Source organism: Eschrichtius robustus, chromosome 3 (genome assembly GCF_028021215.1).
Source record: "Eschrichtius robustus isolate mEscRob2 chromosome 3, mEscRob2.pri, whole genome shotgun sequence".
Classification (NCBI taxonomy): domain Eukaryota; kingdom Metazoa; phylum Chordata; class Mammalia; order Artiodactyla; family Eschrichtiidae; genus Eschrichtius; species Eschrichtius robustus.
This window is the reverse complement of record NC_090826.1, coordinates 68,354,096-68,377,450: the sequence shown is the minus strand read 5'-3', so window position 1 is coordinate 68,377,450 and position 23,355 is coordinate 68,354,096. Positions and strand designations below refer to the sequence as shown.

At 41.4% G+C, this 23,355-nt stretch overlaps 1 protein-coding gene across 1 annotated transcript in view; it reads right to left on the bottom strand.

Annotated features, from left to right (window-relative positions):
• The window catches only part of GIPC2 (GIPC PDZ domain containing family member 2), an 86,508-nt gene extending 71,717 nt beyond the window's left edge, over positions 1 to 14,791 (bottom strand). Inside the window, exon 1 of the mRNA XM_068540163.1 lies at positions 14,537 to 14,791. Within this exon, the coding sequence (XP_068396264.1) occupies positions 14,537 to 14,776 (240 nt within the window). The 5' untranslated portion in view covers positions 14,777 to 14,791. The remainder of the gene's footprint in view (positions 1 to 14,536) is intronic.
• Between the last annotated feature and the right edge of the window lie 8,564 nt (positions 14,792 to 23,355).

Here is a 23,355-nt window from a genome sequence, read left to right as displayed (position 1 = left end):
TGAAGCAGATCAAATAAGCATGTTCCCTTTTCAGGATGATAAGACTAGACAACATGGGATAAAAGGAAAAACATGATTTGCATGTTGAGGAAAGGCAGTGGTAGAGTTCTTCCTCTATCCCTTAGCATGTAAGTAATCTTCTCCAGAAGCTTCTTGGAAGTCAGTGTCCGTGACTTGAGCACAATTAAGAATCTAGGAGGGACATCCCTGGTGGCGCAGTGGTTGGGAATCCGCCTGCCAGTGCAGGGGACACGGGTTCGAGCCCCGGTCCGGGAGGATTCCACATGCCATGGAGCAACTAAGCCTGTGCACCACAACTACTGAGCCTGTGCTCTGGAGTCCATAAGCCACAACTGCTGAGGCCGCATGCCACAACTACTGAAGCCTGCGTGCCTGGAGCCTGTGCTCCACCACGAGAGAGGCCACCGCAATGAGAAGCCTGTGCACTGCAATGAGGAGTAGCCCCCGCTCACCGCAACTAGAGAGAGTCAGGGCGAAGCAATGAAGACCCAACACAGCCAAAAATAAATAAATAAATAAATAAATAAATTTTTTAAAAAAAGAAAATATTTCATTATATATAAAACAAAAGAATCTAGGAGACTCATGTACACACTGTTATATTTAAAATAAATAACCAACAAGGACTTACTGTAAAAATAATAATAAAGACATTTTAAAAATAAAAAATTTTAAAATAAAAATTTTTTTTAATTTCCAACTAACTTTAAAAAAAAGATTCTAGGAGATTTAACGAGTGTGGGGAGAGTTGAAAATGAGCTCTAAATGTTCAGTGGAAGAATGGAGTAGAATAATAGAATTCCATGCTGAGAAAAATTCTGTCACAGGTATGTCTAGAGATATGACACAAAGAAACATGGGTATTCCTAAAGAGTTATTTTTGAAATAACTCTTTTGAATAAGAGTTCAAGAGAAATAAGCATTGATAAATGCAATGTAAAATAATTCTGAATAAATTGGTATATTTAATATTTCAAGTTTGAGATCTTTGACTGTGTTGACTGAAATAGTTTATTAGGTTTATACTAAACTTTATTGAAGAAGCCCTTGTCAGAAGAGTCCACATTAGTTACTGTAGCATAGAATTCCACACTGAGATAGCTTAGTTTGAGGATCATGTATAGAGATAAACTTTTAAATTTGCTTTCCTTATTTTCTGGGATTAGGCAAAAAGTAGGAGACTGAAATTGTACAGGTCTAGAATAGAAAAACTAAAAGGAAAAAATTACCAAAAAATTACTCAGAAATTGCCTAAAAAGCATCTTTTTTAAGGAAAAGAGGGAACGAGAACTAACACTTATTGAACCGTTGTTCTAGATACCTAATATGCTATTTCATTCAGTTCTCGCTACACTCCTATAAGGCAGGTATTATTTGTACATTTTCCAGGTTCAATTCCATTGTTCAATTTTCCAGGTGAGAAAATTGAAGCCACTCGGTGGCATCTCCAAGCATCAAACTCAGGGCACACCACGCTACCCTGAAACCCACCTCCCCATCAGACTGACCTAAAGCATTGCTGTCATGCCACCCTGACTCTCCATCTATCATAGGACCCTATAAGCCTGTGAAATAGCCACAGCAACATGTGTAGCTTTGAGATATTGCAAAAGCTTGGAATCTCACAAATGTAACCAGCCATGTTTCACTTTGTATAATTACAATCCTATAATACTGATCCTAAAACTGTAAGTATGAAACAGGAGGTCCTTCTACTGCTTTTCCCTTCTTGTTGCTTTCCCATTTTGCCCCCCTTTACCTCCTAACTTCACAGCTTAGAGCAAGTGCTTAACCTCAAGCAAACTGGCATAAAGCAATGTTGCCAGCAGGTAGGGTGATACTGGAAAACTGTTTGAAATCTTGTGGGGATTTTTTTGGTTGTTACAACGATTATGTACACCACTGGCGCTGGGAGAGATAGGGGATGAGGTAGGGATATGGTCTGAACTCTAGTGCTCAGAGAGGCTCAGCTTGGTGCGCCTAATTCTGATGATTTTCAAATGTCCTACTAGAGATTCATGTTGGGAAGAGAATATATATATTCTCTTGTTTGTGTAGAACCTTACAAGAGTTGTTCATCATTTCAGAAAATTAAGTCACTGACAGCACTATTGTCCATGTTATTTGAATTTAACATGAAACATTTATATCACTTGCTCCTATTATCGTTACATTATATAGTTCTATGAATACCTACAAATATTTAGATAACAAAAGGTAACAGAAAGGAGTCAACAACACTCAGGTGACTATTGTCTTATTCTCTTTTTTTTTTTTCGTTTTTTTTCTTATTCTTTTTAAATCCAAACTTATTCACTGTAAGTAGGTAAATACAAGCAACTGACTGCTTCATTATGTCTTCTGAGATAGTTTTCCCAAGTATTTGCATTGAAATCCATGTTTGTTTCTAATAGTTTTTAAAATTATGTGTATAGGTAGGTATTATTGTTTAAATTTTTATTTCAGGATAAGTAAAAGTGGTGCCACAAAATATTTGTTATTACAGGGGAACTTTGGGTCCAATAAGGTTAAGAACCACTTGTGTAAAGGAAAGAACATGGGCTTTGGAGTCAGACAAACCTAAGATAGAAGACATCTCTTTGGACTGCATGATTTGCGTAGTTTACTTTTTTTTTTTTTTAAAGTCTTTATGGAATTTGTTACAATATTGCTTCTATTTTATGTTTTGGTTTTTTGGCCCCAAGGCAGGTGGGATCTTAGTTCCCCGACCAGGGATCGAACCCACACCCCCTGCATTGGAAGGCGAAGCCTTAAGCACTGGACCGCCAGGGAAGTCCCTTGAGTAGTTTACTTTTTTTTTTTTTTTTAATTTATTTATTTTATTTTATTTACTTTTGGCTGCATTGGGTCTTCGTTGCTATGCGTGGGCTTTCTCTAGTTGTGGCGAGCAGGGGCTACTCTTCATTGTGGTGCGCAGGCTTCTCATTGCGGTGGCTTCTCTTGTTGCAGAGCACGGGCTCTAGGCATGCGGGCTTCAGTAGTTGTGGTGCCCGGGCTCAGCAGTTGTGGCTCACGGGCTCAGTAGTTGTGGCACACTGGCTTAGTTGCTCCACAGCATGTGGGATCTTCCCGGACCAGGGCTCGAACCCGTCTCCCCTGCATTGGCAGGCGGATTCTTAACCACTGTGCCACCAGGAAAGCCAGAGTAGTTTATTTTTGTTCTGAGCTCCAACTGCCTCATCTATCAATCACAGCCATTTCTGGGGGTTCTGTTAAGAATTGCTATTTCAAACAAGGTAGCACAGGTTAAGTGGTAATGATAGGTATTCAACAATAATTCCCTTCTCAATGCTCAAGCTATGCTTCCCTCCCCCACTTACCTTTACAGAAGGCAGGAAAATTAAGATAGTAAGGGGGAAGTATAAAGAATACAGAAGGAGGGACTTCCCTGGTGGTCCAGTGGGTAAGACTCCACGCTCCCAATGCAGGGGGCCCAGGTTTGATCCCTGGTCAGGGAACGAGATCCCACATGCATGCCGCAACTAAGAGTTCTCATGCCGCAACTGAAGATCCCATATGCTGCAACGAAGACCCGGCACAGCCAAAAGTAAATGAATTTTAAAAAAAGAATACAGAAGGAGGAAGGGAGTAACAAATCATGATCAGTACCTAATACCTAACTACACCCAGAACACACTGTTAGTATCAAATGTGAAAAGGTTCAGGAGGTTCAAGTTACATTCTGGCCCTGGATCATGAAGAACATGTTGTTAATGCCAATCACACAAACACTACTACAAACACTACTACTTAATGCAATATATGGATATGTAAATTGTTCCAGGAATGGATACAGAATTATCATTTCCTCAACCTTGTTACTGTGTATCCCTTTAAGACCACTTAAAGTTAACACTGTAACTTAAGAACCTGTAGATCCTGGATTTTAGCCTTTCTTTTTTTTTAAGTTGGAACTCTTCCTCTACACGTGGTTTGATTATCTCCAGGGAGATTTTTATACAATAGCAAATACACTTTCTGAATGCTGGATCTTGGGACTGTTAGCCACTACTAACTGGGGTCAGATATGTTCCTAAAAGGCAAATATTCTATCACTGACAAGGTCTAAGGTCCCTTCTTCCCTTTAACTTATCTGTAGAAGCCATAGGACCTCCCTGGTATTAGTCATGTCCAAGCTTCAACTTCCTACTCCAGATTTTAATCACCAAAACTTCAAAATACTCAGCATACCCCAAACAGAAAGGCTAGAGTTTCTAAGACAGTGAGAAAAAAGCAGTTTTTAGATCCCAATCCAGAGAAACAGTGACAGTCATCCACTCTTTGTTGGCTTCCTCTTTTCTTTACCTCAGCAAGTATCTAGCCCAAAGGTATTAGCTAGTTACTTTATCTGAATACATAGTTTCGAGAAACAGCTTTAGATGCACCCCAATGTTCACAGCAGCATAATTTATAACTGCCAAGAAATGGAAACAACCTAAGTGTCCATTAACTGGTGAATGGATAAGGAAGATGTGGTATATTCACACAATGGAATACTACTCAGCCATAAAAAATGAAATTTTGCCACTTATAGCAACCTGGATAGACCTGGAGGGTATTAAGCTAAGTGAAATAAGTCAGACAGAAAAAGACAAATACTGTATGATATCACTTATATGTGGACTCTAAAAAAAGTACAACAAACTAGTTAATAAAACAAAAATGAACAGACTCACAGATATAGAGAAAAAACTAGTGGTTACCAGTAGAGAGAGGGAAAGAGGGAGGGGAAGAGTGAGACAGGGAACTAAGAGGTACAAACTACCATATATAAAATAAATAATCTACAAGGATACATTGTACAACATCAGGGATATAGCCAATATTTTACAATAACTATAAGTGGAATATAACTTAAAAATTGTGCATCACTATGTTATACACCTGAAACATAATCCTGTACATTAACTATATGTCAATAAAAAAATGAACACCTTTGGTTACCTTAGGTGATGGGGATTTATTATAAGGAAACACAGGGAAACAAAAAAAGCACAGGAAACCTTCTCAGAAGACAGACTTCTTAGAAATTACTAAAAATTGGCTCATTGCCATTAAAGACACAGTATTGGCTCTCCTAGCATGAAGGACATTCTGATGGCCCTCTGTGATCCTGAAAGGACCCCAGTGACTGTGTCATCCCCAGGCTTCAGTGTTTTTTCCTTAGGTCCACTTCTTTGCTTCTGCTACTAACAACTGTAAAGAACAGATACCGCAACTAAGACCCAGTACAGCCAAATAAATACATAAATATTAATATTTTAAAATATATATATATGGGACTTCCCTGGTGGCACAGTGGTTAGGACTCCGCGCTCCCAATGCAGGGGGCCAGGGTTCGATTCCTGGTCAGGGAACTAGATCCCACATGCATGCCACAACTAAGGAGCCCTCGAGCCACAACTAAGGAGCCCGCCTGCCGCAACTGAGACCCAGCACAACCAAATAAATAAATAAATATTTATAAATAAATAAATAAATTTTTTTTAAAAAAACAGTCTTTGATTTGAAGTCATTCTCTTTATTCTGGTTTGTTACCACACTTTCCTGTATAATTACAGTTTTGCATTTGTGGAATCAAAATTACATGCTAGGTATGTACATTGAGCAGTAAAGGTACACATGGCTCAATACTTTTGGGGCTCTGCCACAATCTTCTCAATCAAATTCCACCTCACTCGTCTTTGATCTCAGCCTACCATATCCCTACCTGCATATTTGGTATCTCTGGCAGCATCCTTCATTTTCCACCTTGTATTATCAGTATATACATACTTGTTTACTCATATGTCTTAGTTTACTCTTACCACCACTCCTATACATTGTAAGCTCCAAGAGATAGGCAGTTAGTAACGTTTGTATGTATTTCAATACTTTTTACATAAAAATGACACTCCAATATTTTTAATTGAGTGCACAAGCTCTCAAGACTGTTCATACTGGAAAAGACCTTGGATCTTCTCATTTAATCCAGTGGTTCCCAAAAACATATCTGCCAACAGATGACAGACCAGCTGCCTAGGGACACCAGGGAAAAGTTAAATTACCACATTTTTCAGGCCCTAGCCCAAATCTGTAGAAGTGGGACCCAGAAACCTGCATTCTTGGGAGTACTGACTCACAAGTCCTGAGCATAAGTAGGAGTTGTTAATTTTAAAAGGAGGCCATTAGACTGAGAGTGTTCTAATGAACTTGGCAGCCTAGGTAAGCAAACCAAAACCTAGGCCAGCAAATGCCTCAAAGTTAAGAAACCTAAAGGACAACCAATCACAAACAGCCAAGTAGGTTTTCCCAAATAAGGCAACCACTTAAGCTGGAGCCAATCAAATAACTTCCTTGCTTTGCCTCCACATCTCCTCTATAAAAACCTTGCCTCTAACTCCTGTCTGCTGAGCACTCCTAACCCCTTCTGGTTTTGCCACTGCCCAAATCGATTTATGCTCAAATATACTCAATTTAAATATGCCTCAGTTTATCCTTTAAAAGAATTAACAAGGAAAGAACAGGGGAAAGATTTCCAGGTAAAGAGAAGAACAATAGATAAATGTCAGAGAACCAAGAATAGTTTCATGCTCTGTACAGGCCGTGGAAGATGTCTGCCACATCCCTAATTCAAGAAGTCTCAGACTATCTGTCCTGCCCACTGTCCTCTCCAACAGGACTCCTTATCCACTGTTCATCTGCCTTAATACCATCTACACACTGGACCAGAGATGAGCCCTGACCCACAGGCCAACGGGGCCTGCCCCACCTGTCCTGTACCCTGACTCACCAACAGAGACTCACTCTCAGGGAGTTCAAGTTTGAGACAGAGTGGGCGCACAGAAAGCACAGAAGCAAAGAACTAAAAGACAGAGAGGAGGCAATAGGGGCCTTAAAGGAGCAAAGTCAAAGGATAAAAGGAAGGAATCAGTCAAGAACACAGTAAGAAGTAGGGAGACAGGTAGCGAGGGAAGGTGAAGGGCAACTGGACTTGCTCTTGGTTCTCCAGAGTCTGAAGTTACTGCTTTCACCCAGACAGCATGAGTGATGTTCCAGCTGCCCATGGAACCTGACTGCCCAGCTACAGAGGCGATCCTGGGCTTCCTCACCTCCCCGTACATCCTAACAAATACACACATACACGTTGTCCAAGGTAACCTGAGTGTCTCCATCTCTTACAACCTGCAAGAGCCTCCCATGTCCACTCAGGATGGCTGGAGGGGTGGGAGTAGGTGAGGGACGGCAAAGGGGCCACCATCTGTCTATGAGGTAGCAGAGGCTTGGGGAGGGGTTCAGACTTGATTCTAGAGTTGTTCACACACCTACTTTGGGGGATCTCCAGCACACAAATCAACATTCTTACCCATTTCTTATCTTCCTGAGAGCAATGAGGTCTATAAGGCAGCTGGTGAGACTATCCTCCCACTTCTCAAAATGAGTCACGGTTCTAGGGGGGATGTTTTGCTGTTTTGTTTTGTTTTTTACTTGAGCTTTTCATAGAAAACAGAGGCTGATGCTCATGAGGATAGTAAGCGCACATAATGATCATAGTATATTTAGAACTTCTCATATGGTACTGCGCAATTCCAGAAAATACCATCCTATTTAACTTAAACTAAACTTTATAAAGGAAGCATAGCAAATGAATGGTCGATTGTGTTTCAACTTTATAAAACACCAGTCAGGGGTCATTCCTCTGCTGAAAAATACTTGGGTTACTCTTACTGCCTACAGAATAGAACCCATATAGCTTCAAGGACATTTGTAGTCTCACTACTGCTTATATCTTCAGCTTCCTCTCCTACCAGATCCACCATCTACTTCCATTTATTAAAATTTTATGGTGCAACTAAGCCATCTAGCAACTCTGGAAATGAGATTTTTAAGGGAAAAAACCCTCCCAGCCCTCAGCAAGAGATAAGTAACTAAATTCAATTCAGTGTGCTATGTTAAGATCATGCAGTACTGGGTATTAAACATATCTAGATTGGCAGATTCACAAGGAAAGCTTCTTGGAGGAGATGACAGTTGAGACTGGAGAGGTGGGTAGGAGCTATCAGAACAAAGAAGTGAGAACATCATGAGAAAAGGCATAGAGGAATGAAACAGTTAAACATTCTGGAATAAAAAGGGGATTGTTAGGAGATGAGACTGGAGCAGTAGGCATGGGGCAGGACTAAAGAGGCAGGCAGGACTAGGAGACGTTGTCTGGCTGGTGGGGGTTATTTGTAAGTGCTATGGTCTGAATGTTTATGTCCCCTACCCCAAAATTCAAATGTTGAAATCCTAGTGTTAATGGGTGGGGCCTTTGGGAATTGCTCAAATTATGAGGGTGGAGACCTCATAAATGGGATTAGTGCCTTATCATAGAGGCTCCAGAAAGACCATTAGCCCCTTCCACCAGGTGAGGACAGAGAAAGAAGTGCCAGCTATAGACTAGGAAATGAGCCTTCACCAGATGTAACCATGCTGGCACATTGATCTTGGACTTCCCAGCCTCCAGAACTGTGAGTAATAAGTTTTTCTTGTTTATAAGCTACCAAGTTGGTGGTATTTTTTTAATAGCAGCCCGAAAGGAATATGACAGTAAGTAACAGGGAGCCTTGTAGGTTTTTGAGATTGGTATGATCAGGGAATCAATATTAAAATAGAGGATGCGGGACTTCCCTGGTGGTGCAGTGGTTAAGAATCCACCTGCCGATGCAGGGGACACGGGTTTGATCCCTGGTCCGGGAAGATCCCACATGCCGCAGAACAACTAAGCCCGTGAGCCACAACTACTGAGCCTACGCCCTAGAGCCTGCGAGCCACAACTACTGAGCCTGCGTGCCACAATTACTGAAGCCTGCGTGCCTAGAGCCCATGCTCCACAACAAAAGAAGCCACTGCAATGAAAAGGCCATGCACCACAATGAAGAGTATCCCTTGCTCGCCGCAACTAGAGAAAGCCTGCGCACAGCAATGAAGACCCAACAGAGCCAAAAATTAATTAATTAATTATTTTAAAAAATAGAGGATGGGTGGAATCAGGGAAACCATATTCAGGGTACCATTTAGAATCTGCATTGTAAAAATCCAGCAGTGACAACTGTCAATGCCTTCCAGCCAAAAACCACCAGGAATTCTCATTTCTAGTTTACTGCTCCTTGCAACAAGGGAGGCAGCACACCATGGAGAACCGTGGGGGAGGGTCTGAGTAATAGGGCATTAGAAAAGATTTGGGCTTGTGTTAGGTGATGTTAGGACAGCACAGGTTTGCTATCAGGAAGTGGGGACAAGTCTATGACTCAGTATCTTAATAAAACTATCTACAAGGTGGGGAAAACTGTCAAAGCTAAAACTGTGGTTGGTAAAAGGAGCAGCAGTCATTTATATCAATCAAGACAGGGGGATAAGAACTTCCCTGGTGGCACAGTGGTTAAGAATCCGCCTGCCAATACAGGGGACATGGGTTTGAGCCCTGGTCCAGGAAGATCCCACACGCCGCAAAGCAACTGAGCCCATGCACCACAGCTACTGAGCCTGCGCTCTAGAGCCCGCGAGCCACAACTACTGAGCCCGCGTGCCACAACTACTGAAACCCACGTGCCTAGAGCCCATGATCAGCAACAAGAGAAGCCACCACAATGAGAAGCCCACGCACCGCAACAAAGAGTAGCCCTGGCTCACTGCAACTAGAGAAAAGCCCCAAGCAGCAACGAAGACCCAATACAGCCAAAAATAAATAAATAAATAAATTTATTTTTTATAAAAAGGGAATAGGGAGTGCTATAATTTGGGGGGTTTTGCTTTTTCTTTTCATTTTTTGTTTGTTTGTTTTGTTTTTAGGGGGTGCTGTAATTTTAAATGGGATGATCAGTACCAGCCTCGCTGAGAAGGTGACATTAGACCAAACTTCAGGAAGAGCATTCTGAGAATTCCCTGGCGGTCCAGTGGTTAGGACTCGCGCTTTCACTGCTGAGGGCACAGGCCTACTAGGACTCGCGCTTTCACTGCTGAGGGCACAGGCTCAGTACCTGGTCGTGGAACTAGGATCCTGAAAGCCACAAGGCGTAACGAAAAAAAAAAAAGAGCATTTTGCCAAGGAGAGGTTCTGGTAGAGGCGACAGCCAGTGCAAAAGCCCTAAGGCTCCAGAGTTCAAGGAACAGCCTGGAGGCCAAATTAGCTGAAGCATGTTAGAGAGGCCACAGGGCCTGTAAGCATCATTGGACTTTGGCTTTTACTCTAAGTGAGGTGAGGAGCTATCAGTCTTGAGCAGAGAGGTGAGATGCAGAATATATCTCATTGGAGACAGAAACTTTTGAGTTTTGCTATAAAGGAGAAATGGGGTAATAGCATAAGAGATGGGGGCAGGTGACAAGAGACGGTTTGTTGTTTTGTTTTGTTTTTAAGAAAAATAGCATAATTGCATGTTGAACATATGGATTGAAATTAAAATCACAATTCTTGACTCTTCTGCTTCCCCAGTACACTGCTTTATTTGACTGCTCTATGTATTGAGAAGGGGCTGTATTTGCTTGATCCATTCATTCAATGAATGCTTAGTATTACATCATATACAAACTAATGTAACCAAATCAAAGTTAATAATTTCTGAAATCTATAAAGAGTTTTCAGCTTCTGGACAAGTATCTAACTACAAAAGTGATTTCTTAATAAACTCTTTCAAATTCACTCTTTCCCCACAATCTTTCCACATAATAGAGAAGAAAATATGGCACGACACAAACTACTTGTCAAACAATTACAGTAGTCAAATATTCAAAAGGCCCCTTCAACAATTTTTATGACTACAGCTCAAGAGTTTAGTAATCAACTCATACATGAATCCTGAAATTTTTCTTTTGGCTGTGCATGGCATGCGGGAGTTTAGTTCCCTGACCAGGGATCCAACCCATGCCCCCTGCAGTGGAAGGGCGGAGTGCTAACCACTTGACCGCCAGGGAAGTCCCTGAATCCTGAATATTTTAAAAGATGGTATCAAATGTTTTGTAAAAGTGTCCCAGCATTTATGAGTTAACTGTTCTTTTAGATGAGATTTACTTTTTTTCTTTTTGCTGAATTGCTCATTTAGCTGTTTAGAAAAATGATATCAGCTGTAAGGGATTTTTGCATAATTGGCCATCTGTTTCAAGGTAATGATTACAGACTGCATCCTGCAAGTGATTCATAGGTTTCATTAACTTCCTCCTTCAGGAACCAGGAAATAGGTGAAATCAATAATTATCAGTTTCACTACAGCATCTTTTTGAGGTAGTAAGTATTTTGGTGGTTGAGTCTGAGGCTTTACTTGAAAAGATCATTTGTTTAAAAAAGAAGTTTTGCCGGGTTTGTATTTGGAATCTGAATACAGTTACCAAGAATCCCACAGCTGCTATGTAATGAACTTGGAACCAGGAAACCTTGATTCGAATCCCAACTCCGCCCCACACGAGTCCAGCGACTCTGGGCAAGCTACTTGACTTCTCAGAGCCTCATGTAGCTCAACTGCAAAATGAGAAGACTCTTTGCCTCAGTGCTATGGTGAGGATGGAATGACCACCCTGTAGCCTTAAATGCCTCGCACAGCCAGGGGCACATTACAGACTCCCGGCCATCAGGTCAGGCCAACTCCTTCCCTCTTTTCCTTAGCAGAGAGAGTACAGCTCTTCATACAGTGCCATTTGTATCCTCATAGCCACCTCTCTAGAGAAAAGGCAGGACTTCTGATATAGTCATATAAAGGGGGGAAACTTTCTGTTTTTTCTCCACTGACATCTCAAAAGTTTATACCACTATTCCTCTTGCTGGGGGAATGAGATGAGAAATGGGATCTCACTAGTGTGCATTTTATTTTAATAAATTACTCGTTTCAAAAGTAACTATGGAGGACTTCCCTGGTGGCACAGTGGTTAAGAATCCACCTGCCAATGCAGGGGACACAGGTTCAATCCCTGGTCCAGGAAGATCCCACATGCAGCGGAGCAACTGAGCCTGTGCGCCACAAATACTGAGCCCGCGCTATAGAGCCCGCGAGCCACAACCACTGAGCCCGTGTGCCACAACTACTGAAGCCCGCGCGCCTAGAGCTCATGCTCTGCCACATGCCTCATTTCTCTGCCACAACTAGAGAAAGCCCACGTGCAGCAACAAAGACCAAACACGGCCAAAAAATAAATTCATTCATTAAAAAACTTTAACTATTGAGATACTTTGACATATACTATGATGATCAGTACTTTATCCTGAATATACTTAACTCTTTCTAGTCTAGATGGAAAACCTGCATTAATGTTGATTATATGCATAAACATACTAATATATATATCTAGGGTTATAAAAATTTATGAACTTTGATAAAGCACATCAAAATACCTAATGTTTATCTTGAAATTTTAATGCAAGTCAGCACATTGCAAACTTAAAGTGCTGAACATGGTTGCCAAGTTATTGCTGAGACACCCCGTAAAACTTGGGAAGCAATATAACTTCATGGAGTTTGGAGCCAGAAAGAAAAAACCTGGGTTTAAACCCAGGCTCTGGGACTTCCCTAGTAGTCCAGTGGTTAAGACTCTGCACTTCCAATGCAGGGGGCAGGGGTTTGATCCCTAGTCGGGGAACTAAGATATCACATGCCGCACAGCGTGGCCAAATAAATTAATTAATTAAATAAACACAGACTCTGCCACTTACTATATGTAATTTTGAACACTTTCTGAACCTCAAAGCATTAGTTTCCTATCTGTGAAGTAGGGATAATAATAATACTTCTCAGGGATTAAGTGGATTGAGTAAAGTCATGCATCTAGAACTCAAAATAGTATCACATTATGATGAGGAAGACAATGCAAAGTAAATAAATCTGGAGTCCCTGGTTACAGGACAGATATTTAAAGTTGTCAGTTAAGAATGCTAAAAAGCTCACTTAGCTTAGAAACAAGAAGATCCAAGTTTAAAATAACGGCCCAGCTTTTTTGTTGCTAGCTATGTGACCTTGGCCAAAGGCCAGACACATTGTACCTCAGCCCACTCATTTAACTGTTAGGTATTAATGATATTATGTATTAATGATATTAGTTACAATTTGTAAAGCACTGACCATACACCAATGCAATCTGATAAGTTTACACATGCACTCCAGTCTTTACGATAACCCTTCAAGGTAGATGTCCTTATCTCTATTTTACAAATGGCTGAAACTGAGAGAAGTTAAACTTGTTCAAGGCCACCCAGCTAGTAAGTGGTAGAGCCTGGATCCACAGTGAGGTTTATCAGTCTCCAAATCCTGTCTTAAACTACCCAATGAACTATCTGCCACCTACCTCTCTTAGAGAAGATCAAATAACATTTTTCCTGCAAGAGCGCTTTTTGAATTGAAACGTCCTATACAAACGTGAAGTACTATCGTTAATACTCTATATCAATCTAAATAATTCATAGAATGGGTCTGTGATTTGCCCCCTCAGTGCCTGGGAACCCTGAAAGGACAAAAGGTTAGCTTCAAGATCTCTTTCATCTCCTCTTGGAATTTTGTCTTGACCTCAATTTCGCTTGAACTGACCTGATAAACAACATTAAAGAACAGATAGCCAAATGCTGCTCTGTGCCACTCAAAGGCAGCTCTCTGCACTCCCAGGAGTCCAGGGCAACAAGATCTTGTGCTTTTCCTTGAAATATGGACAAAATACTTTCTTGGACTGATTTCTCACACCTGCATTTGCAGTTAGCTTGGGTAAGTATAAATAAAAGTGGTCACATAAATGTCCGCCTAAACTAGGGCTTTGGAAATCACCCCATAACAAACTCCAGTTCCTGGCACACATGCTATCGATCTAATAAAAGCAAATTTCAGTCCCTTTTCAAGGATATGGGGTAAAATTTAGAGGGGCTTTCCCCTCTGAAATTTTTGTCAACTAGTCCCGCGTAGTTTAGTATAACTGTCTTAGTTATCCGCCCTTGGAATAATAAGCTTCCCGGAAATACCAAAGTGTTGATGACATGTGACATGACATATGCGGGTCAAAATGGGGCTTGGTTTGGTATCACCCGGAAGGCACCCCCTAGCCCGCCAATCCCGGAGATGCTCAGCGTGGCCCGCTCACCCCTGCAGAGGAAGCAGGAGGGCAAAGTCCAGACAAAGTGAAGGGTGTTAATTTGCCGAGCCAGATCTCGACGCTGGGAAGGCGCAGAAGCTGCTGAATCTCGGGTTACTAGAGCATGCTCATTTGCAAGAGGAAGAAAGGTCGTCCCGGGTTTCCCAGAGGCCAGATCGAGCCTGGAGAATGTGACTTTCTCCAGTCCTGGGACTTACCTTTTCCCAGTCCTGGGACTTACCTCTTCCCTTCCCTGTAAGGCCCTCTCGCTCCCCCTGGGGCGCTCGCAGCCGCGGACCCCACCCCGCTTCGAACGTCGGGATCCGTGAAGCGCAGCTCAACCAGCCGGAGCCAATTTAAGCCTGCGCGGGGCGGTGGGAGAAGCGGCGAGAGGCAGCGAGAGGCAGCGAGAGGCTGAGCCCCAGCACCCGGCGCTTACCTCCGACGGCGAAATCTCAAACACGCCCGCGATCTTGGCGTATAGCTCCCGGATGCTGGAGAAGTTCTCCACTCTGCCCGTGGCGCTGCCGTGGGCCAGCTGCGTGTGGAAAACCAGCCTGCAGGTGGGCGCCGGGAGGCTGGGGAGGCTGCCGCCGGCCGCATTCGTCTGCTCGCCCTCCACCAGCCGGGAGGTCTCCTTGGTAGTGAATTTCTTTTTTCTCCGCAGCCCCAGGGGCATCTTGCCTGGCCGAGGGCGAGGACCCACCTGCGCTGCCACGGACCGCTGCCTCCTTGGCCTGGGCCCCCGGACTTTGTGCTAAGGGCCTGCCGGCTCCGGGCAGGTGCAGCCTGGGCTGGGCCAATGGCAGAGGCGCTCCCTCCTGGCCCCGCCTGCTCAGGGCCCTCCTCCACCGAGAGGAGCCGCACCTGCAACCGGCCGAGTAGCCACCTGCCCTCCGGATGGATCAGGGAGAAGAAAAGTTGGACCCTGAGGAAAGGGAATGTTGCCTGCCATTCCAGTTCTACAAGGATCAAGCCATCAACCATCGCAGCTGCCCCGGATGGTGTGCCCTGAGGGCAATTCAGGATGGAGAAAACAAGGAAGCATTCTGTGATTTGGATAGTGGCCCTAGATAGTTAAGATGCATATCTAAGGAATCATTTCAGTGAACTCAGACTCTTGCATCTTCCCCTATATAGGAAAGCACTACAATCATTAACTTGAGATGTCTGTCCTTTGTGATTAGCAGTCATCTTTTCATGTTCCACAACACGTTTTTATCCGACAAAAACACTCATATATCCTGGCTTCTCCCTTACCTCTTCTGAGCAGTTCCTCAGAGCTATCTGAGAGGCTCTCCTCCGCTATAGTCCTCAGTAAGGTCCCCGAATGAAACTTAACTCAAAACTTTTAGGTTGTGCATGTTCTTCCGTCGATAACCCACTCCCTCCTCTCATCTCCTGGCTTCTTTCTCCTCCTTTAAAAATGGCTCAATTTCTAGGGATTTCCCTGGCGGCGCGGTGGTTAGGAATCCGCCTGCCAATGCAGGGGACACGGGTTCGAGCCCTGGTCTGGGAGGATCCCACATGCTGCGGAGCAACTAAGCCCTTGCGCCACAACTACTGAGCCTGCGCTCTAGAGCTCGCAGGCCACAACTACTGAAGCCCGCACCCCTGGAGCCTGTGCTCTGCAACTAGAGAAGCCACCACAATGAGAGGCCTTTGCACTGCAATGAAGCATGGCCCCCGCTAGAGAAAGCCTGCGTGCAGCAACGAAGACCCAACACAGCCAAAAATAAATACTAAATAAATAAATTTTGTTTTTAAATGACTCAATTTCTATAAAAGCCTTAGGATTCTGATTCTACAGAACAACACATCTTAGAATACAAACATGCTGGCCCTTCTGGTGATGGTCATAAACGTGTGGTAGGTACTCACAGACGACTGGGCCACATGCCTTTGTAACTGTATGTCTGGGCCATTGGGAATAGGAATTTAAGTGGAAGTCAATCTCCGTCTTTCTTCTCTGTACCTTACACCCTGCAAGGCAGAATTGGAAGGAGAAGTTTTGAGATTAGTGCCACATTGAATTCATAGTTAAACACCCTCAGCCAAGCCCTCAGCAACTCTCAGTAATCCTTTTTACTTTTTCCTGGGCATCTTTCTCTCCCAAACGTTCAGCACTCCCCCAAGGTGATTTGCTCCACCTCTGCCCTCCTTGGTCTCTGTAGAAAACCCTGTCTCTTACTCTACAGAGGAAATTGAGGCCACTCAGTGTGACTTCTGAACTCCCTCAATTCCCCACCCCTTGTCTGTAATTCCAACCCACCTCCCTTCTCCAAACTCTGAAGAAATCTCTTCTTTTATTTGACCCTTGAGCTGATCTCTTCATTCCTTGAGGATCTCTATGTTTAAGCTACCTGTTGACTCTTGTCTTTCAACTCGCCACCTGGTACCATCCACTGATGGTCAAAAGCCCAAATCTTCAACATTGGTTTCAAGTCCTCCACCCCTCCGCCCCTGCAGTCACCTCTGCATTTTCACAACAAAGCAGAACAGTCTTGAATTCGCTGCATTTCCTCAATTCCCCCTTTGCTCTTAGACTCACTGTGATCAGACTTTGCCCTCACACTTCACTGAAGTTGCTCTTACTATGGTCAGCAGTTAATCATCAGATATGATTAACATTTTTCAGTCTTACTTCACCTTTTGGAATATCTGACTTTATTGACCATCTTATTCTTAAATCACACCTCTGTTTTGGCTTCTACTGAAATAAAAGCGTACAACGTGAGAGTTCTGAGTTTCAGTTTTATTTGGAGATTTACTGAGGACTATAGCCCAAGAGATAGCATCTCAGATAGCTCTGAGGAACTGCTCAGAAGAGGTAAGAGGGAGGTCAGTATCTACATGGTTTTGGCAAAGGGGGTACATGCACCCAAGCACACATCTCAGTAGAAGGTTGCTGCTAGTCATGAGGAACAGATATTTTCATAAATGGTTTTGGTGCTTTTCTAAGTATGGGAAGGCACAAGAATCCAGGTTTATAAAAAATTTCTTCCGAAAATATTTAACTATTTGAAGCTTTGTTCTACCAGTTTTCCCAGAGTCTTATTCCTAATCTCTGTCCTGAACTCCTTTCAGGGTGTGTTAAAGGTCAGCAGCTGCAGTGGCTAATAACTCAATTCCACCTGTGATATCAACAAATTTGAATGAATTCCTCTCTTCTTGAAGCTTCCAAGATACCTTGAGATTCCTGCACTTGTCAGGAGGTGGCCTTCATTATTCACCTGATAAGTCTGCTGGGAACCTAAGAGTTTCCAATTTCTGGAGGGATGAGGTAGAGAGAAAAGATAAAAGTTTCAATTCTGCTTACAAGGATATAATTTACCAAATTGCTGTAAGCCATAATTAGCTTAAGGGGAAATGTTTCCTTATATCTGGAAAACACAGAGTAAAAGGCAGTAACATTTCAGACAAAAAATTTTTAAAAACATAAAAATTATAACCATATTCAGCAGTTCACTCAGTCCTATGTAACTAATCCTTGATCTCTTGTTAACAGTTTCATAAAGCCATCAGGGTTTCCATTAAAATTCTTTAATTCCTTACCCAGTTCAGCTGTATGATCTGAAATTTATCAGAAACCTGTACTTGTCAAACAGTCCTTTCTATGAATCTTGAAGATGAAGCTTTATTTTTTTGCAAAAACATCAATACAACAATAACTGTCTATAAATGACAAAAGATTTTAAAAGGCATAGTTAAAGATCTTATTTCAATGCAATTGACAAAGAAGCTTGGTTACTGCTGTGACATACAACATTTTAAGATAACTAGAATTATGACTGATAACATTTTGCCAGGACACACCAGATTTTTAGGAATTCCATATAATTTCTAGAACACCTGTATTAATAATATTTACCCCTACAATATAACATAGGAAGGTTTATCACTCATTTAACAATGCTTCCCATGTAATTTAACATACCAAATAAACCTGATTAATTTAATACCTCTTTTTGGACTTCCATGGCGGTCCAGTGGTTAAGACTCTGCAGTGTCAATGCAGGGGGCACGGGTTCAATCCCTGATCGGGGAACTAAGATACCACATGCTGCGTGGTGAGGCCAAAAGATAAATTAATTAATTAATTAAATAAAATTATTTTTTAAAAAAGGCAGGCTTTCCCTGGCAGTCCAGTAAGCCTCTGCACTTCCACTGCAGGGGGCATGGGCTCAACCCCTAAGATTGCTATGCCATGCAGCGCAGCCAAAAAAATTAATTAATTAACAAATTGAAATTAAAGAAAGAAAGAAAGATTTCAAAGGCAAATTCAGAAAGTTATAATACATTACTTAAAAGGTAAAGAGGGACTTCCCTGGAAGCACAGTGGTTAAGAATCTGCCTGCCAATGCAGGGGACATGGGTTCGAGCCCTGGTCCAGGAAGATCCCACATGCTGCAGAGCAGCTAAGCCCGTGTGCCACAACTACTGAGCCCATGCGCTGCACCTACTGAGCCCATGTGCTGCAACTACTGAAGCCTGTACGCCTAGAGCCTGTGCTCTGCGACAAGAGAAGCCACCGCAATAAGAAGCCCATGCACCGCAACGAAGAGTACCCTCCACTGGCTGCAACTAGAGAAAGCTCATGCACAGCAACAAAGGCCCAATGCAGCCAAAAATAAATAAATAAATAAATAAATAAAAAGAGAAAGAAACTTTACAATCTGTTATCGAAAGCAGATCGACATTCTAAGAGAACTTTGTTTTCTTCACAGAGAGAGAAAACCAAATTCAAGTTTTGCACCACTTTACCTTTAATCTTAAAATGTATCTACTCAATTAAATTCATTCTAATCTAAGTCAGTCCTGACCACACATAGGATTCCTTTCTAAGGATTCTGTTTTTATTTCTTCCCCAGGAACCTTCCACAACTTGGCTATATCCATATTAATTTGTCCCTTATTTTCTTTCTTATTCAGAAATAACCAGCTTTAAGACGAAGTTACTTTATTTTCCCTTAACAAAATGCATTTCCATTCCTCATATCTTCTTTTACTGAAAACACAGCTCTTACTTTCCTTGCATAGTGAAATGTTTCCCTTATTATTTCTATTAGCTTTAAGTACATAGTTTAATTAGAATTCTCAACTCTTAAAAATCTTAATTCCTAGTGAAAACAAAGTAAGCACTTAGGAAATTTTACATTACCATTCTGTAGATTGGCAAACTTATAAACACTATTTATAATGTCTAAAAACATGCTTTCTTATAGAAAATGTCTCAGTGTGGCACCAAACATATTTATTAATAGTCCTTGAATATCTTTAGTTTCTCTGTAAAAGAAAGCCAGTGTTCAGTAATTAATGTTTCAGTATCTTATTTTCTTTGGAAATGACCTAGATAGTCAATAAACTTCCATCATTTAACTTAATTTAGCAAAACTATAAAGTTTCAAGTTAGCAAAATCTGGAGAGACTATTTTTAGGTAGACATTCCTAAAACATAATTATTCCTAAAGAGTTTACCTAAAGGTTCTTATCTCATTTACATTTAATTTACTTATAAAAAACTTCACCATACCAAGTTATTTTTCTTGGTAAATAAATAAAAAAGCTGACAAACTTTGGTAAAGCTGACAAACTTTGCACCAGATATAGTAAGATCTTATTTGACTTCTAGTAAACCTAGGTACAATCATACTATTATACTTAATGTTGATGACTCTAAAGACATGTCTGTATTCATTAAACTAACTTTAATACCAAATATTAATTTAATACTGAATATTTCCCAGTTCACATGAACCTGAAATTCATTTGGGTTAGTTTCTTTTATATTTCTGAGAATTTATATAAGCACTTAATTTCCTTTAAGTCAATTAAATAGAACTCATTTGCAAATTAATTTTGGTAATACCATCTGGAGGTAGAGACATATCATATCTCTAACATACACACAGCCATACATATATCCGTATAGACACAGAGAGATCTCACAGTTTGATTTTAAAACTTAGTCATGAATCACGTGTTACAATATAAAACTCACTAGTTCAAAAGTAACAACTGGAATAAGTTAAGTTTACTCGTTTGAGTTTAAAAAGGCCTTTCCCCTCCCCCCCTTTTTTTTCTCAGTCTCAGGAATTGAAGATGGTCTAGATAAGACATGAATTTCTAAGACCCCTAGTAGAACATTTACATCTCAAGACACAGAGCTAGAAATGCAAGCTTCTCCTAGAAGGACTTTCCCTTAGGATCAGAATTCTGAAAGGATATTTTATCAAGTTGGCTTTCTTGAACTTAACTGCATATGAAATGAAAGAGGCCCATCTTGGCCATTTTGGAGGCAAGATTTCCTTTAATTCCCAATTAAGTTGGTTCTTGTAAGTATAAGTTTTGTATGTACATAACCTGGCTCGGGTGTTAGTTGGAGGCTAGCTTTCTTTTTTTTAATTTAATTTTATTTATTTTTTTTATACAGCAGGTTCTTCTTAGTTATCTATTTTATACATATTAGTATATATATGTCAATCCCAATCTCCCAGTTCATCCCACCACCACCACCCCTGCCCCTGCTTTCCCCTCTTGGTGTCCATATGTTTGTTCTCTACATCTGTGTCTCTATTTCTGCCTTGCAAACCTGTTCATCTGTATCATTTTTCTAGATTCCACATATATGCATTAATATATGATATTTGTTTTTCTCTTTCTGACTTACTTCACTCTGTATGACAGTCTCTAGGTCCATCCATGTCTCTACAAATGACCCAATTTTGTTCCTTTTTAAGGCTGAGTAATATTCCATTGTATATATGTACCACATCTTCTTTATCCATTCGTCTGTAGATGGGCATTTAGGTTGCTTCCATGACCTGGCTATTGTAAATAGTGCTGCAATGAATATTGGAGTGCATGTGTCTTTTTGAATTATGGTTTTCTCAGGGTATATGCCCAGTAGTGGGATTGCTGGGTCTTATGATAATTCTATTTTTAGTTTTCTTAAGGAACCTCCATAGTGTTCTCCATAGTGGCTCTATCAATTTACATTCCCACCAACAGTGCAAGAGGGTTCCCTTTTCTCCACACCCTCTCTAGCATTTGTTGTTTGTAGATTTTCTGATGATGCCCATTCCAACCAGTGTGAGGTGATACCTCATTGCAGTTTTGATTTGCATTTCTCTAATAATTAGTGACGTTGAGCAGCTTTTCATGTGCCTCTTGGCCATCTGTACATCTTCTTTGGAGAAATGTCTATTTAGGTCTTCTGCCCATTTTTGGATTGGGTTGTTTGCTTTTTTAATATTGAACTGCATGAACTGTTTATATATTTTGGAGATTAATCCTTTGTCCGTTGATTCATTTGCAAATATTTTCCCCCATTCTGAGGGTTGTCTTTTTGTTTTGTTTATTGTTTTTTTTTGCTGTGCAAAAGCTTTTAAGTTTCATTAGGTCCCATTTGTTTATTTTTGTTTTTATTTCCATTTCTCTAGGAGGTGGGTCAAAAAAGATCTTGCTGTGATTTATGTCAAAGAGTGTTCTTCCTATGTTTTCCTCTAAGAGTTTTATAGTGTCTGGTCTTACATTTAGGTCTGTAATCCATTTTGAGTTTATTTTTGTGTATGGTGTTAGGGAGTGTTCTAATTTCATTCTTTTACATGCAGCTGTCCAGTTTTCCCAGCACCACTTATTGAAGAGACTGTCTTTTCTCCATTGTATATCCTTGCCTCCTTTGTCATAGATTAGTTGACCATAGGTGCGTGGGTTTATCTCTGGGCTTTCTATCCTGTTCCATTGGTCTATATTTCTGTTTTTTGTGCCAGTACCATATTGTCTTGATTACTGTAGCTTTGTAGTATAGTCTGAAGTCAGGGAGTCTGATTCCTCCAGCTCCATTTTTTTCCCTCAAGATTGCTTTGGCTGGAGGCTGGCTTTCTAATGTCCCTCTTTTAGGAACGGTGTTAGGCCAGCCTCCCACCTAATCACCCAGTCCAGACCACTCAGTGTCTTTCAACTGAGCAAATCCCTGTATCTTTCAACTGGAGAGCCAGCTACCTGTTATATACCACTAAACAAAACTTAGTCTCATCAACCAACAATTGGGAGAGCCGAGAACCAGAAGGGGCTTACTCAAATTCGTCTGGGCTCACCAAGGAGGCAGACAAGCACAAGGGGCCCTTCTGGTACCAAGGATCCAGATCCACATAAAGTTCAGGCAAAGGAGAGAGGTCTGCTCTGAGTCCCTTAGTGGTCACCAAAACTGTCAACTGAAATAAAAACACACAAAATGAGACCTCTGAGTTTCAGTTTTACTGGGGGACTTACTGAGGACTACAACCCAGGAGACAGCCTCTTGGAAAGCTCTGAGTAACTGCTCAGAAAAGGTAAGGGGGAAGGTCAGTATCTATGTGATTTTGACAAAGGGGGTACATGCAATTAAGCACACATCTCAGTAGAAGGTTGCTGCTAGTCATGAGGAACAGATATCTTCATTAACGGTTTTGGTGCTTTTCCAACTATGGGAAGATGCAAGAATCCAGGTTCATAGAAAATTCTCCTGAAAATATCTAACTATCTGAAAGCCTATTCTGCCAGTTTTCCCAGAGCACAGAGTACCTCACTCCTGATCTCTCCCCTGGCCTCCTTTCAGGATGCTAAAGTCCAGCAGCTGCAGCGGCTAATAACTCAATCCTTGTAGAGCCGAATGGCAATCAACCTTCATTAGTTGGCACTTCCTTACCTCTCCCCATCTTTGCTAACTGCTACTCTGCAGGAACTTTGTTCTGCAAGGAAGGCATTTTTCCTTGGCCATCTTGTCTTCTTACCCTACATGCTCTCCCTGAATGACCACATCTATTCTTCTGGTTTCAGCAGATGTTGTTGACCTCCAAATTTGTATCTACAGCTCCATCTACCAGAAAGGGAATGTACTGTAGGAAACTAAAATTGAGATTGTACAAGTTCATCCTTTCTCCTGAAAAATATCTTTTTTTTTCTCCTGATTTCAGTAAACAGGATCACGTACTCAGTGGCCCAGACCAGATATATTTGAGTCATCATACCAAGCTTTTTTATTTTCCCTCACCTCTCATATCAATTCGGTCCTGAAAATCCATGTTTTTCTAATTAAGGTTAGCAGAATTACAGGGGGAGACGAAGAGAGTCTATCAATTCCTTAGGATAACTTAACACTTTTTGTGTTTATATTTCTATAACTTAAGAAATTAATATAAACATATTATGATTCATAGTCTGGTTCAGACTCCCTAAAAATGGAATAGCTACAGGATCTCAAGGCTTGAATTTACC